This window comes from Saimiri boliviensis, chromosome 2 (genome assembly GCF_048565385.1).
Source record: "Saimiri boliviensis isolate mSaiBol1 chromosome 2, mSaiBol1.pri, whole genome shotgun sequence".
Classification (NCBI taxonomy): domain Eukaryota; kingdom Metazoa; phylum Chordata; class Mammalia; order Primates; family Cebidae; genus Saimiri; species Saimiri boliviensis.
This window is the reverse complement of record NC_133450.1, coordinates 126,123,450-126,141,479: the sequence shown is the minus strand read 5'-3', so window position 1 is coordinate 126,141,479 and position 18,030 is coordinate 126,123,450. Positions and strand designations below refer to the sequence as shown.

General features: G+C 37.8%; 1 protein-coding gene across 10 annotated transcripts in view; it reads right to left on the bottom strand.

Moving 5' to 3' along the window:
* The window catches only part of ATOSA (atos homolog A), a 160,619-nt gene that overhangs the window by 32,411 nt on the left and 110,178 nt on the right, over positions 1 to 18,030 (bottom strand). For all 10 annotated transcript variants that reach the window (XR_012516426.1, XR_012516425.1, XR_746682.3 and 7 more), the window contains one exon: positions 1,079 to 1,263. Coding sequence is in view for 7 of the 10 variants with exons in the window: in XM_074394229.1 (XP_074250330.1) it covers positions 1,079 to 1,263 (185 nt within the window). In the remaining 3 variants the exon portion in view is untranslated. The remainder of the gene's footprint in view (positions 1 to 1,078; positions 1,264 to 18,030) is intronic.

Here is an 18,030-nt window from a genome sequence, read left to right as displayed (position 1 = left end):
CACCTGGCCAGTATTGAACATTATAATGCAAATTTTCTTGAGGATTTGATCTTTGCTCTACCTTGTGGAAAAAGAACTACTATATACAATGTCTGAGAGGCCTCTGAGTTGACCCAGCCTTGCCTACTTTATTAATTTCATCATTTCACAGGAAAGTTTACTACTTAAAACTGAACACCAAAATATTAAAAACTCATTTTCATTAAACACTCAAAAATACATATTTTTTGAGATGGAGTCTCACTCTTGTCACCCAAGTTGGAGTACAATGGTATGATCTCAGTTCACTGCAACCTCTGCCATCCGGGTTCAAGCAGTTCTCCTGCCTTAGCCTCCTGAGTAGCTGGGATTACAGGCATGTGCCACCATGTCCGGCTAATTGTGTATTTTTAGTAGAGATGGAGTTTCGCCATGTTGGCCAGGCTGGTCTCAAACTACTGACCTCAGGTGATCTGCTTGCCTCAGCCTCCCAAAGCTCTGGAATGACAGGCGTGAGCCACTGTGCCCGGCCTCAAAATAGACAAGATTTTTAAAGTTTAAATATTTGGACCACATCTGAGAAATTCTTAAGTGGAAGAAAAATTCTTAAAGCAAAGTATATGCTACCTGCACCAAAATACGTTTAATAATGCTACACAAAAACATTAACAAAAAAATTCTCTCATTAAAAAAAAGAATACAAAAGGGAAACTGGTTAATGTGGGGAAAATAATCAAAACAACTCAGTTTACCAAATGAATAAGAACACAAAGTGAATGAGCCAGGGCTGAGACTCTAAAAATAAATAAAGTAAAATTCAACAGCAGAGATAGTCTGAAATCCAGCTTATGAGATGGCAGGTTTAAAACTGGGTACCCAACTCCCCACTGATCAGCAAAGCTATCTACCATGCCTTCAAGAGCCTTATTTGAGAGCCAAGGTTATTATCTATGGTCCAGGATTCAGATTTTTTTCCTTTATGATTATGATGAATTTTATATTGAAATGTGACAATTATAATTGTAATATAATAAAGATGATGATGGAACATAAACTAATTTATATAAAAGATAAAAAGCATTCAACACAAGATTCTCACCTGGGCCAGCTTGTCACTACATTCATGTTTGGTAGTTACTGGATAAAAAGACTGCGCTGGAGGGCAATGAAAGCTTTCTGTTCGACCTTTTACAGAACATTCAGGTGTTCGTCCTTCTGTTATCAGCAAGACCAAAGATACCAAGAACTCCTCTGCATCATATTCAAAATATTCATCCAGAGTATCTGAAATAAAAAAGGGACAAAGGATCCTCAATTTAATGCACTCTTAATAAGAACTCATCCGATATGCCTAGAATAATTAATGTCACATTACACATTTAAGTATATTAACAAGGAGTGAAAATAATAAAAATGAGACAATAAAAATATACTAAACTTTCGATTCACAAACTATTCAGAAGTGAGGAGATGATGGATAATTCCAAATTCTAGTTGAACTGATTAAAATTATGGAATAAAATTGTTTTTATATGAACGTTAAAGCACTGAAGGTTTAGAAATACATTTATCATCCTATATTACATGTTTGGATGTCAGGTACAATAGTTTTTGCACACAAATCATCACTAACAGCTAAAAGGTTAAAATGTCTTATGTTGTATTTTTAGCTAAGATGTTCTATTGCTATTATTTACATATTAGAAAAAGACACAGATCCAACTGCATGTTTCTCTTTCTCTCTCCCTTCCTTAACTAGTTCCTTATGCTCATACTGCTAATTCTGTGACATGAAAATTCATAGTCATGGGGTGCTCTGTGCTTTTACTGTACAGTAATAACAGTTTCTAAGGAAGAAATGCTATAATTATCAAGCAGTGGCAGAAAGTGTGATTTGTAATATATGGAGTATGGTATTTTGGTTATTACAGTTTCAAACAATCCAATCTGTAGATTTTTTTTTCATGTAGTTATGGTAATTTAAGTATTTCTCATGAGTGCTGTTAGTTTTCTAACAGTTAATTTTAAAAACTGTTAATTTGCTATACAAGTTGAACATTCATACACAAAACTGCACACACTATTCAATTTTTTGTATAATCTGTTGTACAAAAAGTTGCTCTTATCTCTGCCAATTAAGCAACAAAATATTTCAAATGCCTATTATACTTACCAGGTGATAGGGGAACACAGAGTCCTATGTACATAGTTCCTAATTTTGAGAACTTTAGGATTCAGATAATTTTTAAAACAAACACAACAATGCAGCATGGAATGGGCAGAGAAAAGATGTAATTTGAGCAGAGATTTCATGTAGAGAAAGCATACAAAAAGAAGGACTGGAGCCAGATTATAAACTGCTTTGAAGGGTATGATAAAGAATGGTCTTTTCTAGTTTCAGGAAGGCTTATCAGGAAAGGAAGAAGCGTTGGGAGTAAACTTTATTGAAGTGGTATTTTAAGACCATTCAGTAAAGTTTCTCTAAAGTGACCATTTACAACATAAAATATAGCCAACATTTGCTAACTTATCACTGTCAGTTCTTAGTCCTTTCTACATATCAACTCATTTAATCCTCAGAGCAACTCTAGAAGGTGAGGACTATTACTTCTATTTTTCAGATAAGGGAAGCATGGAGAGATTAAGTAACTTGCCCAAGATGACCCAGCTAGGAAGTAGCAAAGGTGAATTTTTGGAGCTGGACAGTTCAGCTCCAGAATCTGGGCTCTAGTTCTAGTCTTAGTCAATTAATACACTTTATTATACATCCCCAAAAGTTAAAAAATAAATGGATCATACACTAAAAATTCTCAGAGCAGCAGACACAACAAATACATATTATAATGTACTGTGATAACCACTAGTAAAGAGGTTAGCAGTCTATATTATAAAAGCACAAACTGGTGGTCAGTAATTGAGCAGGGGTATGTGGTGGAAGACAGTGGTGAGGAAGGATTCTATGTTAGTAACATGTTGCTTGAGACAGGCCACTTAATGTTTTCTCCTGTTAAATGAAAGTAACAGCTGTCCAGCTGTCTGAAAGAGCTTTAGGAAGATCACATAGAGCAAGGCTTTAACTGTGGCCATTGTCAAGAGTGAACACTGGCAGCCTTCTTCAAGTTGTGTGACCCCAGATTGGAGGTTGAGGCAGGAGAATCCATTGAGCCTAGAAGTTCAAGACCAGCCTGGGCAACAGAGGGAGACCCTGTCTCTATTTATTTAAAAAAAACAAAAACAAAAACAATATGACCCTGTTCCCCAACCCCACCAAAGCCAATTGATTCAAAGTGAGCACCTGACCCATCCCAGGTCAAAGTGTCTTTCCTAGGACACTGGAGTTAGGATTCAGAGATGTTAGTTTTTCCCTGTCTGCTATGACTTAAACTGTGGCAATATATACCCAGGAGCTAAGCAATGACCATAGACTACCATGGCATGGAACAGCAAAGAGGAGAATGAAGTGAGCTAGACAGTGAATGAGAGAGACAAGAGACTTTGTAGCCACAGAAAGCCAGAAGAGGTAGTAAAAGTAGGCTGGGCACAGTGGCTCACACCTGTAATCCCAGCACTTTGGGAGGCCAAGGTGGGCAGATCACCTGAGGTAGGGAGTTCAAGACCAGCCTGACCAACACAGAAAAATCCCGTCTCTACTTAAAAAATATAAAATTTGCTGGGCAGTGGCGCATGCCTGGCATCCCAACTACTCTGGAGGCTGAGGCATAAGAAGTGCTTGAACCCAAGAGGAGGAAGTTGCAGTGAGCTTAGGTTGCACCACTGCACTCCAGCCCGGGCAACAAGAGCAAAACTCTGTCAAAAAAAAAAAAAGAAAAAAAAAGAAAGAAACCCAGAAAAAGTAGTTGCCTGATTCCTCACAATGTTCCAGTCCCTCATAAGACCTACTGAGAGAGAACTCTGTATCCCTAGTAATCAATTCCTTTAAGCTTGTTGAGTAAATTATTTGTAATCAAAAGCACCTTGACTAGTAACTAAAATACATTGTTATGAAATTAGAGAAGACATTCATAAAAAAATTGCTAGTCTGTAAAAGAGAATTTTGAGTGATGGGCTAAACTGAGATTCATATGTTGAAGCTGTAACAGCCACTATGAAGCTATTTGAAAATAAGGCTTTTAGGAGGTAATTACAATTAAATGAGGTCATAAGAACAATAACGCAGGTGGCTTTAAAAGAAGAGAAAGTGATCTCCTCTCTCCCTGCTTTCCCCCTTCTCCCACAGCCTGCATCTGTCTCCCTCTCGCTTTCTTTCTCTTCAAAGAAAGGCCACATAAGCACACAGGGAGAAAGCAGCTGTCTGTGAACCAGAAGAGCTCTCGCCACGACCTGAACATGCTGGCAACCCGATCTTGGACTTCCAGCCTTTGGAACTGTGAGAAAATAAATTTCTGTTGTTTAAGCCACCCAAGTTTATCGTATTTTATGGCAGCCTGAGCACACTAAACCATAGGGAAAAATAAAACTTTCCAAAAATGTGACTATTTCAAAATTTAAATAATGATTTTCTAATTAAAAAGTAACACATTCACTGAGAAATTTATAAAATTCAGAGAATAAGACAAAGATAACTAATTATTCAGAGATATCTATTGTTAACTTTATAGCCTTATTTTAAGCATGTATACAACTTTTAAAACAAACTTGGGACCAGGTGAGGTGGCTCACGCCTATAATCCCAGCACTTTGAGAGGCTTAGGGGAGTGGATCATGAGGTCAGAAGATCCAGACCATCCTGGCCAACATGATGAAATCCTATCTTTACTAAAATACAAAAAACTAGCTGGGTGTGGCAGTGTGTGCCTATAGTCCCAGCTACTCAAGAGCCTGAGGCAGGAATCGCTTGAACCTGGGAGGCGGAGGTTGCAGTGAGCCCAGATCATACCACTGCACTTCAGCCTGGTGACAGAACAAGTCTCTGTCTCAAAACAAAACAAAAAACTTAGGTTCATACAATATAGCTTCTAATCTTATTTTTTTTCACACAACATTATATAGTCTCTACTTTTGAGTATCATTAAACAGTCTTTAAAGATGTAAAATTTGGCTGAGTGTGGTAGCTCATGGCCTCTAATCCCTGCACTTTGGGAGGCCGAGAAGGATGGATCATTTAACGTTGGGAGTTTGAGACCAGCCTGACCAACATGGAGAAACCCCATCTCTACTAAAAAAAATACAAAATTAGCTAGGCATGGTGGCGCATGCCTGTAATCCCAGCTACTTGGGAGGCTGAGGCAGGAGAGTTGCTTGAATCCGGGAGGCGGAGGCTGTGGTGAGCCAAGATTGCACTATTGCACTCCAATCTGGAGCAACAAGAGCGAAACTTTATCTCAAAAAAAAAAAAAAAAAAAAAAGGTGTAAAATTCACTTTGTAAGACAGCCCATAATTCTTTTAGATCCAAATCCATATAATTGTAACACATAATTGGCTTACTACCTCTGCATTATCACCTTGGAATCAACTATAACTCATCTGCAGGCCTCTAACCAGAGCATAAATGTGTATGATCTCCCCAGATACTGTGTACCAAAGCCTGGCTAAAAACTCATCATTTTTTCTTCACTCGTTTAACAAGGATGTCTCTTAAAACTACTTTTTAAACACTACCACTACCACTGTACATATCCTAAAAGATCACTTGATCATTTCTGCAAGTGACAAAACTATGGGAAACTAACAGGTCAGGTTAAGAAAGTGGGAATGAGGTTGGGGAAAGTGCAATGAGAGAGCAAAAGAAAGGCAGGTATCACCAAGACTCTAAGACTTGTTATCCTTGTGCCTGCAAAACTGTAATGTGGGCCAGGCGCGGTGGCTCAAGCTTGTAATCCCAGCACTTTGGGAGGCCGAGGCGGGTGGATCACGAGGTCAAGAGATCGAGACCATCCTGGTCAACATGGTGAAACCCCGTCTCTACTAAAAAGACAAAAAATTAGCTGGGCATGGTGGCACGTGCCTGTAATCCCAGCTACTCAGGAGGCTGAGGCAGGAGAATTGCCTGAACCCAGGAGGCGGAGGTTGCGGTGAGCCGAGATCGCGCCATTGCACTCCAGCCTGGGTAACAAGAGCGAAACTCCGTCTCAAAACAACAACAACAACAACAACAACAACAACAACAAACTGTAATGTATCTCCAAAACTCCTAGCAGAGAGTGGCTAACTCTTGCAGCAGGAATTATCAAGTTTGAAGTAATAAAAACGGAACAGCTACGAAAAAGCATTTTCTTCTTCTTCTTTTTAAATACACAGGGTCTTGATTTGTTGCTCAGGCTGCAGTGCAGTGGCGTGATAATTGCTCACTGTAACCTCAAACTCTTGAGCAATTCTCCCACCTTGGCTTCCCAAAGTGCTGGGATTACAGGTATGAGCCACTGCCCCAAGCCACTTTTAAATAATGTAACACTGACTAAATTTTGGTTGCTTTGGTCATTATCTCTGTAGGGAGTCAACTAAATAAACCCATGATTGGAGTTTACTATCCCTCAGATGACTTGCTGAACTTAGGGTATTAAATGTTTAGATGGAAAATACGAAATAAAGATTAGAGATGATACTAATTATCTGTTAATTACCAATGTAACTATTACATAAGTATTGAAAGGAATACTATGGATTATATAGCAGTATTTTGAAACATAAAATATTACCTGAGTACTAGTGATATGTGATGACAGCTTTCAGAAATTTGTCAAGAAGAATGTCTCATTTTAATAAATAAGAATACTAAATCATAGTAGTTCTCAGAAAAGTTACATAGTTATAGATTGTCCTTGAAGACTGGCAATACAATTTTTTTTAAAGAAAAGTCACATCATTAAAATTTTTATAATGTCAACCTCTAAACACAAGAGCAGAGTTTACTGAAGAAAATGACTAATACCTGAGAAATATGTCAGGCTACAGACAATTCAATAGACATAACTTGATATTTTGAGGACATAGAAATAAAGTCTGATTTTAGAACATCTGAAAAGGTCTACTTTTACAAAACCAAAACGTTTCAAATCTAGACAAATATGAACTGCTGCCCTTCTTACCAGTTACACGTTAGGAGAAATAAATTATTTGGCCAGGTACAGTGGCTCACTCCTGGAATCTCAGCACTTTGGGAAGCTGAGGTGGGTGCAACACTTGATATCAGGGGTTTGAGACCAGCCTGACCAACATGGTGAAACCCCATCTCTACTAAGAATACAAAAATTAGCAAGGCATGGTGGTGCACACTTGTAATCTTAGCTATCTGGGAGGCTGAGGTTGAAGGGAGGACCACTTGAACCCAGGAGGTGGAGGTTGCAGTGAGCTGAGATTACGCCACTGCACTCCTGCCTGGGCAATAGAGCGAGACTGTCTCAAAAAAAAAAAAAAAAAAAAAAAGAAAGAAAAAAAAAAAGAAAAAGAAAGAAAAGAAAAATTATTTGATGTAAAATATTGAAGAGAACAGAAAAGATGTTATAAATTTTCATACGCTATGAAGGAGGGATCACTGGACAGTGGTGATAGGTAACCAATCAAAACACAGTTCTTGGGGTCCCTCTACCTAAGCCCCTCAATGAGGACTGTGCTTGCACCATGCTGTCTCAGAGCTATAATCAGACTGACTGCTTGTGCATGCTCTTCAGGTTCTGGAGTTTAGCAACTTCTTAAAATTCCCAACCTGTTCTGTCCATCAAGAAATGTGAACAACTTTAGCCACTGGGAAAACTTTGAACAACTAGAGTGGTCCATAGATGAAGTAGACTAAGAAGTAAATTCTTCATTGTTAGAGGTGTTCAAGGAAAGTTTGATAAACACTTGGCAGGGTGTGGTTGAAGAGATTTATGTAAGTGAGTGGTTCAATCAGGCTTGTTCTCAGGTTTTTTCAACTCTGATAATTTATGATTCTTTGTTTTTCAGAAAAAACATAGGAGAAAGACTAGAAGAACTACCTCCTTCTTGAGAGACTCTAACCAGGAGCCCAGCTGAATCACTACTCATCATATACACATATTTCTTGATTTAGGAAAAAAACCCAGGATGGCTCAGAGCTACTTCAAAGAGAGTGAAAGAAGAGTGTCTTTCCCATTGCTGGGCTGTTATCTATCTATTTCTAAAGCCTTCCAGGATAGGAGAGAGAGTCCAGGCATCTTATACTATGGATTAACATGGAAAAGGAGGGCTGGCAACAACCTAGGGAATTACTACTAGGAAAGTTTATCTAAAAATAATGTCCGGCCAGGTGCAGTGGCTCACACCTGTAATCCCAGCATGTTGGAAGGCTGAGACAGGCAGATTGCTTGAGCTCAGGAATTTGAAACCAACCTGGGCAACATGGTGAAACCCCATCTCTACAAAAATTAGCCAGGTGTGGTGGCATATGCCTGCAGTCCCAGCTACTTGGGAGGCAGAGGAGAGAGGATCACTTGAGCCTAGAGGTTGAGGCTATAGTGAGCTAGGACTGTGCCACTCCAGCCTGGGCAACAGTGTGAGACTCTATCTGAAAAATTAAAATAATGTCCTTTTAACTTAATGATGTACAACTGAGTATTGTGAATAAAAATTCTCCATGAATTTGTCCCCAGGAAATATCAGAACAAGTACACCAAGCCAAATGCTCAAGAACATTTATGAAAATATGCCAATATTTTAAAAAATTGGCATCAACCTAAATATTCAACAATATGAGACTGTTTAAATATACTGTGGTCCAGTTATATCCAAAATACTGACATATATATACTTTTGACAAGGAAACGTGTCTACAACCTAAGTAAAAACACAATGCTTAAGAACAATGTTACGATTATGTGTCTGTAGAATCACGAGCATATACAAGCATAGACAGACATATACACAACAAAATATTATCAGTCCTATAAAGCAAACACATAATCACATATATTAAATTGTAAATAAATCACTATTCTCTGGCTAGCATTAGATAAGTAACTCCTTTTAACTGAAAAATAACATGTAATAACAGCAGTTCCAGTGTCATATATTTTTAATTAATCAAAGTTAATACTTTTTGTAACCCCTACTGATATGGTTTGGCTCTGTGTCCCCACCCAAATCTCACCTTGAATTGTAATAATCCCCATGTGTCATGGGAGGGTCCCCGGTGAGAGGTAATTGAATCATGGGGGTGGGTTTTTCCATTCTGTTACTGTGATAGTGAATAAGTCTCACGAGATCTGATGGTTTTATAAAGGGGAGTTCCCCTGCACACACTGTCTCTTGCCTGCTGCCACTTAAGATGTGCCTTTCACCTTCTGCCATGATTGTGAGGCCTCTCCAGCCATGTGGAACTGTGAGTCCATTAAACCTCTTTTTCTTTATAAATTACCCAGTCTTGGGTATGTCTTTATTAGCAGCATGAGAAGGCACTAATACACCTCCTTTTTTTTTTTTTTTTTTTTGAGACAGAGTCTCACTCTATCCCCCAGGCTGCAGTGCAGTGACATGATCTTGGCTCACTGCAACCCCTGTCTCCGGGGTTCAACTATTGTTTCAGCCTCCTGAGTAGGAATCACAGGTGTGTTCCACCATATCCAGCTAATTTTTATATTTTTAGTAGAGACAGGGTTTCACCATGTTGGCCAGGCTGGTCTCGAACTCCTGACTTCAAGTGGTCTACCAACCTCAGCCTCCCAGCATGCTGGGATTACAGGCATGAGCCACTGAGCCTGGCCTACTATTTCTTAAAGTAGGTCATAGTTTGGTTACTTAATACTGGCATTTGTGAAGACACACATAGGTAACAGTGTTCTGGTACTGAGAAACTGGAACTCAGTATTTCAATCACTTTTTCTTTTTAAAAACAAACATTTAAAAAATTAGTTAAGAACTGGAATATCATAGTGATAATATGAGAAACACATAAAGTGAGTTGAGGCATCTGAGAAGGGATATTAAGAATGGACATAAGAATGGATATTAATGGAAGAGATTATGCTCAAAGAATGGGACTCTCAGTTAACATAACTATTATGTAGGTATTAAGACTTCATTTATTCAACAAATATTATAAAACTACCAAGTCCCGGGCACTTTTGTAGGTACTGGGGCTTGGAGCTTATATTGTAGTGGTGGCAGAGAAAAACAAAAACAAGTTAATAAAATATCAGATGCTAAGTACTACGTCATAATTATTGAAAGGGTGATGTGATATGAGAATGACTATGGCCATGGTTTTTATCAATCAGGTGGTTAGGGAGGGCTTTTTGAGGCAGATAACATTTCAGTTGAGATATGAATGACAAGGAGCTAGTCATTCAAAAATTAGGGGAAAGAGCATTTTGAGCAGTGTCAAAGGAACAGACAAGTCAAATCCCAGGAACTAGAAGGTGAATGAGGCTGAAATTGCAGTGCGGGGAGAGGGAAAGCAGTAAGAGATGGACATTTAGCCAGGCATGGTGGCTCACACCCGTAATCCCAAAACTTTGGGAAGCCAAGGTGGGTGGATTGCTTAAGCCCAGGAGTTTGAGACCAGCCTGGGCAACAAAATGAGACCCTGTCTCTCTCTAAAAAAAGCCGGGTGTGGTGGCATATGCCTATGGTTGGGAGGTTACTTGGGAGGCTGAGGCAGGAGGATTGCTTGAGCCCAGGAGTTCAAGGCTGCAGTGAAGTATGATTGCACCACTGCACTCCAGCCTGGGCAACACAGCAAGACCCTGTCTCATTTTAAAAAAAGCTTAGAAAGGTGGTCAGGGACTAGAATTTTGTAAGTAGGGTAAAAAGTTTAGAGTTTATTCTAAACAGAATGGGGAGCAATTAGAGGGTTTTAACTAGAGAAACACATAATCTGATTTACATTTTAAAATAACCCTGGCTGCTATGTGGATAAAAGAGTAAGGGGAAAGAATGAAAACAGCTGTACTAATTAGGAGGTTATTATAGTTGTCCAGGGTTGTAGGTATAGATTTGGGGATCACTGGCATTTGGATAGTATTTAGAACCAAGAGTTACCTAGAGGAGTATGTAGTTAGAGGACAGCAGGGAACTCATGACAGAGCTCTGGGGCACTCCAACAATTAGGGAAGAAGATGAACAGCAAAAGGAGCTGTCAGGTATGGTATAACGAAAGCTTCCAGAGGGAAAAAAAAAATTCAAGGAATCCATGTTCAATGGTCTCAAACACTGGTGAAGTTTAATAAAATATAAACAAAGAAGTGACCATTGAATTTGACAATAAGGAAGTCATTGGTGACCTTAAAAATAGTGAGCTCAGTAGATGGTGATGATGGAAGATTAGACAAATGTGGCATACATTGTCAATTATTCTGAAGAGTATAAATGATAAATACAAAAGCCTACTTTCTTAGTCCTCTCTTAACACAATGGTCATTTATGTAATACAATAGCCCTTTCTAGAAAAGTATTAAATATGCAATATCATCACTCAGAGAATTATTTCCAAATCTCAAAATGAGACTAAAAGAAGGTTTAACTGCTCCCCTTCTAAGTCTATGGCACAAGTGGTAGGAGATTCTTCTGTATAATCCTGAAATTACTCAACCTTAATTTGTTTTAAATTGTTATTGGAATTAAACTCTTCCTTTTTATCCCCAAAACAGTTACCTAGTTAGGTTATTATTATTTTATACCTGAATTACTACAACAGTTTCCTAGCTATTTGTCTAGGGCTCTAGGCCTCTCCTTACCCATCTTGAACCCTAATGCAGATTAATCTTCCTGAAAAGCCATTCCATGACAATCCTCTCAAGTTTAAAGTCCCCCCCACCCCCACCCCGAACCTATCAAGTATGACTTCCTCCTTTCCCTTCCACCAACCCAAAGCTTTCTGGATGCCCAGTCTTTTCCATGAAAGAGCCCATTCCTAACTCTTTTCCACACTGATCTTTCACTTACTTTGTACTCTTCCCCAGAATTTACAGAAGCCATCTAGGCTCTAAATGGTTACTGCAGGGTGTTGGCAAACCAACCTAAGGTCATGAATTTCACCTCTTTATGGGTAAATTTCACTCTGTTCCATGGACATACTGTACTGCTAACTTGAGCCAAACTTAGGGCGTTAATCACAAATGACCATGAAAAAGGAAAGGACTTATCAGTGTAAATCAACCACTTCAGGAAAAACTCAGCACTATTTGACAACTCTATAGTTTTATCAACCTATTCATTTCTTTGGAATATATTCTTAACATTTTACGGATGTATATCTACTAATGGGTTAAATTTCTACAATCACTGAAATATTTTTGGCTTCTCATTTATGTGTTCCAATCTCAAAGGAATATGTTACATTTATCTGGTTTTTTGTTTTGTTTTCAGACAGAGGTTTGCTCTGTCACCCAGGCTCGAGTGCAGTGGTGCCATCTCGGCTCACTGCAACCTCTGCCTCCTGGGTTCAAGTGATTTTCCTGTCTCAACCTCTGAGTATTTGGGATTATAGGTACCTGCCACCATGCCCAGCTAATTTTTTGTTGTGTGTGTGTGTGTGTGTGTGTGTGTGTGTGTGTGTGTGTGGTTTTTTTTTTTTTTTTTTTTTTTGAGACCAAGTCTTGCTCTGTTGCCCAGGCTGGAATGCAATGGCATGCTCTCAACTCTCCACAAGCTCTGCCTCCTGGGTTCAAGCAATTCTCCTGCCTCAGCCTCCCAGGTAGCTGGGATTACAGGTGCATGCCACCATACCTGGCTAATTTTTGTATTTTTAAGTACAGACGGGGTTTCACCATGTTGGTCAGGCTGGTCTCGAACACCTGATCTCGTGATCCGCCCGCCTCAACCTTCCAAACTGCTGGGATTACAGGCGTGAGCCACCGCACCCAGCTAAGTTTTTGTATTTTTAGTAGAGATGGGGTTTTACCATGTTGGTCAGGCTGGTCTCAAACTCCTGACCTCAAGTAATCCGCCCATTTTGGCCTCCCAAAGTGCTGGGATTACAGGTGTGATCCACCACATCCGGCCATATGTATCTGGTTTAAGTGTGAATTGTAAAGGATCTTAGAAATCATCCTAGCCTAATCTACTTTACTTCCAGATGAGGAAAATAAGGCACAAAGACATCAACTTCCTTGCTTAAATAATATACTAGAATCCAGGAAATAGCAAACTACAATTCTGGTTTCTCAATACCTAGTACAAGTTATTTTACATACCATGAAAAGTCTTCAAGCCGAAATTAAGAGGCTAAGTTGACATTAGTGGAAAAATAGTGGCCATGGCTATAAGTGAAAGCAATTTTATGTGTATAGTATTATTTTATTAATATTAGTTATACATATTCTTATCCACAGAACAGTATTTTCTAGTATGAAAAGTCTTTAATTTCAGTCTTATTAATCCACAAAAAACTTAAACTATTTTAATCCTCAGCACTCTATTATGAAAAAACATGTGATTAACTTATTGACTATGATAAGTAACAAAATTATCATAGACTGACTTTTAAAAGCAATTTCTGAACTTGAATGTGGTTTAAATTCATGTATCTCTGCTCTGTATCTACACAATAACCACCAAAGTTCAAAATTATGACTAAAACACTATAGTATCATAAGGTGCCATCTAAAAAACAAGTATGTTTTTATAGTAATCTAGCTCTTTGGAAATTGGCTATAAAATTCCTTTTCATGTAAAACCCAAACATTCAATTAAACAAAGATTATCTCCATCAACCTGAGTTGTGAAGTGTTGTGTCTCCTCATTTTAGTCCTCATGAAGCAGCATATAGCAGTGGTAAAGAGCTGAACTCTGAAGTCTGTCAACCAGCTCTGCTACTTGCTAGTTGTTTGGATTTGTACAAGTCACACTCTTTCCTCAGTATTTTCACCTAATTAAATGGGGTAATAATAGTATCAACTTTCAGAGGGCAGTTACAAGGATTGAGTTATTATTTATATAACTTTTAGAATACTGTATGGCTCATAGTGTACACCATGTGTGTTTGTGAAAATTAAAATAAAACTAAACGCTGCGACATACATCTTTACTCATTTTACAGATGAGAATCCTAAATTTGTAAAACCATTTGCCCAAGGTCACACACTTTATCAGTAAGTAGAGAATCATCTTGAGGCCCACTGATAATTACATCAATTTGGACAGTTACTCCTTTTGTCCCCCCTCTTTAAGCTCTCAATTTAAGTACTATGGGAAAAGTCTCAATTATGATTCTATTTACATAAAAGTTTAAAAAACAAGCTAAACTACATCATTTATGGTTATATATGTGATAAAATATTTTAAAAGAGATAATTAACACCGAATTCAGAACAGTGGATATTCTGGGGATGTAACTTAGGAGAGGAACACAGGAATCAGCACATAAGGTTCTGCTTCTTAAGCTGTGTAGCAACTACATGGGAGATCATTTTGCTGTTTTCTAAACCACCTTTAATATATATACTGTTTGTAGCTACGATACGCCTCATAATTTAAAAAAATTTACATTTTCTCACGTACGACAAAATAAACTTGTTTTTAAAATTTCAGCATGTATGTGGAAAACTGAAGTCTGGGAATTCACTCTTGCCTAGGTCTCACTGTCTGTAAGGGAGTACTAGTCACTAAAAAACAAGCACTGCGCTGGATTTCATGAGATTCACATTCTGTCATATTATCTTCTTTTGTTCTGGGTTTCTATAACTATCAAAGTATACCACTTCTTAAATAAATCTTCCAACTTTAAGATTTTATGAGTTTATGAAAATATTAAGGTGAAGAATTATGATATAAAGGGAAAAAGGACAATATTCAACTTATAATATAAACTTTCCACAGGATACAAAGCTGATAAATCCAAGTAGTAACACAAACACCTAAGCCTCATTTGCCATATATATATATATATATATATATATATATATATATATAATTTCTAGAATGCATTTTACATTTTTTGATATAAGAAACATGTTTTAAAGCAAGCAAAATATCTCGAATTTAACACCCAAACTGAAAGCTACTGATAAAAAGTTAGATTTCCTTGTTGGCTGGACAAATAACTAAAATGTTCTAAAACAATGCTGACCCAAGAAATTGCAAGGCTCAAAATGTTTTTTGAAATTGAATAGGCAGTCGTCTTTTACATTAGCACATTATTTACTTTGGGGATAAACATCAATAAACATGCAATAGACCTATTCCACCATAAAGTTGTACAACTACCACTTGCTTCACTAGGGCATTGACTGCCTTGTGTAATGTAGTTCTCCAGAAGTCATGAACTTTTTTGTTTGTGGCAGAATTTAAATCAATTCTATTGGCAAGTGAATCCTTTTTACAAACTATTATTATTTAGTTTTTTAATATGGTTATTACCCATCTGCTTGCTGTAAATCCCACAAGGGCAGAGATTTTGGTCAGTTCTGTTAACTGACACAGACTTAACAACTGGGAACTATGACTGGCACATAATAGGCACTGATAAATATTTATGGAAGTGATTATTTAATTCTACATGTGAAGATGCTAGCTATATAAACCAAGACTACACCTAGCCAAGAATAACGATGGTATTTCCTTTTTCTTTTCTTTCTTTTTTTTTTTTTTTTTGAGAAAAGATCTTGCTCTGTTGCCTAGGCTACAGTGCAGAACAATCATAGCTCATTGTAACCTCACACTCCTCGACTCAAGTGATTCTCCTACCTCAGCCTCCCGAGTAGCTAGGACCACAGGCATTTGCCACCATGCCCAACTACTTTTTTAAACTTTTCTGTAGAGACTGAAGCCTTGCTATGTTGTCCAGGTTGGTCTCCAACTCCTGGCCTCAAGGGATCCTCCAGCTTCAGCCTCCCAAAGTGCTGGCATTACAGATGTAGGCTGACAGTGCTGGGATTACACTGTACCTGGCCAGATAGTGTTTCTTAAATAACTTTTCCTTCATTATAGGAAGGGAGCTATATACCCATTAATTATATCTTAAAGTGGAAAAGACCAATTTCACCTTAATTTTAGTTCATGATACTAAAAGTTATAGTTCAAAAGTTATAGTGCCTTAATTTAGCAAGCACAAAATATTGACTATGCCTTAAGCAAGTAGGTCTCTTAATCTTTATTTCTCTAGTAAGAAATGATCTCTTGCTTGAGAACCATGTTGCTTATAATAATTTCTTCCACTGGTTTAAATAAGCAATAATGTAAAGGTTAATTTTACTAAGGGTTAAATAAGATTCCAAAATCGTAACTAATTTTAAACTTGAAATATTGAAATCTGATACTTTTCTATGGAACTGTCATAGTGAAACACTATAGCATAACAGAGAGAAAAAAAACCAGGCTTTTTGATCAACTAGGCATAAACCCAAATACTGAGTAATGCTGAGAAAGGTGAAATAATAACTCTTACCCCTAAGAAATCTGTGGGAAGAGACTCTGCCCTTTGATTTTTGGCACACTTTGCTATGGCAGGAATTACATTTGTTTTCGGTTAATATTTAATCTTTAAATAGCAAGCCCGGTATAGCTGACAAGTATTTATTTTAAAACTGACTATAAACATAATGCTCCATACGGTCAGAAGATATTCTTAGTAAAGTTTTTATATAAAGGACTAGAATATAAGAAACTAGGTAATTAAAAAATTACTTAAATAATTTCTTATTTAAGAAATCAGTAAAGAAATCAGTAATTAAGAAATTACTGATTTCATGAAGTATTTCATTCATAATATATTTTATTCAAGGAATGCCATGAAGCATACAATCTTCCCCTCTTAAGAAATGAGATGGGATAAAGCCGGGCGCGGTGGCTCAAGCCTGTAATCCCAGCACTTTGGGAGGCCGAGGCGGGCGGATCACAATGTCAAGAGATCGAGACCATCCTGGTCAACTTGGTGAAACCTCGTCTCTACTAAAAATAAAAAAAAATATTAGCTGGGCATGGTGGCGTGTGCCTGTAATCCCAGCTACTCAGGAGGCTGAGGCAGGAGAATTGCCTGAACCCAGGAGACGGAGGTTGCGGTGAGCCGAGATCGCGCCATTGCACTCCAGCCTGGGTAACAAGAGCGAAACTCCGTCTCAAAAAAAAAAAAAGAAAAAAAAGAAATGAGATGGGATTATATGTAACGTAACTGACGGCCAAGTTAAAGTGATAACTAAAGTTCACGGAAAGATTTAAAAATAAAATTATCATTTAGTAACTGTTTTGGAACTGCAGTAAGTAAAACATTCACTATAGAATTCAATTTTACGAAAAAGGGAGTAAGTGCCAGTAAGTACAATCTGAGCAAGTTCAGGCATGTTAATTCGTTTCTTCATTTATGAAATGGGAATGATATATTAGGGGAGAAGGGAACTTTTTCTCTTTACTCAGGTTGGGCCTGTGTACACAGAGAGAACAGGACTTTACTATAAAAGCCTTATCTTTCTACTGGGTGATAGGCTGGAGGGAAAACCTGATTTCTATATTCACCCCTTTTATGAATTCTTCCACAAGGCTGCTGGGGTGGCTAACATGACTGTTGACTCTGATAATTACTGGGCTGTTTTCAGTCAGGATAGAGTAACAGATCTAATTTACTCTCATACCTTAAACCACTCAAAATACATAAAAGAACTATTTTGAGATGTTGGCCAGCAGACAGGTCATGATTGTTATCCTAGATGGGGAAATAAACAGGTGAACCCAACTGCCCCACTTTACTGTCTGAAGCAAGTTTCCAGGCTGAAGCATTGGGAAAGTCACACAGAGGCCAGCAGTCTCCCTAAACTGGTGGCAAAAGAATGAGAAGGGAAGGTTCTAAGTAGTTAAAGCACCAAAGAGAAGAGAGTAGCATACAGGAAGAAAGCTCCAGAGAAATGAGAAGCAGTGAAAGAAAAAACATCCCATCGATTTAGAATTATTTAAAAAACCAAAGCAGAATGCTTTCGTTAGACATCAAAACACTGAAAAAAATCACTATCAGCAGACCTGCACTACCAAAAATGTTAAAGGAATTTCTTTTGACCGAAGGAAAATAACAGTCGGGAATCTGTACCTACACAAAGAGCACTGGAAATCACAAAATCATATAGGTAAACATAAAGCTTTTTTTTCTGTTTTAAAGTCACTTTTAAATATAATCATTTAACGCACAAATCATCACAATGTATTATGGGATT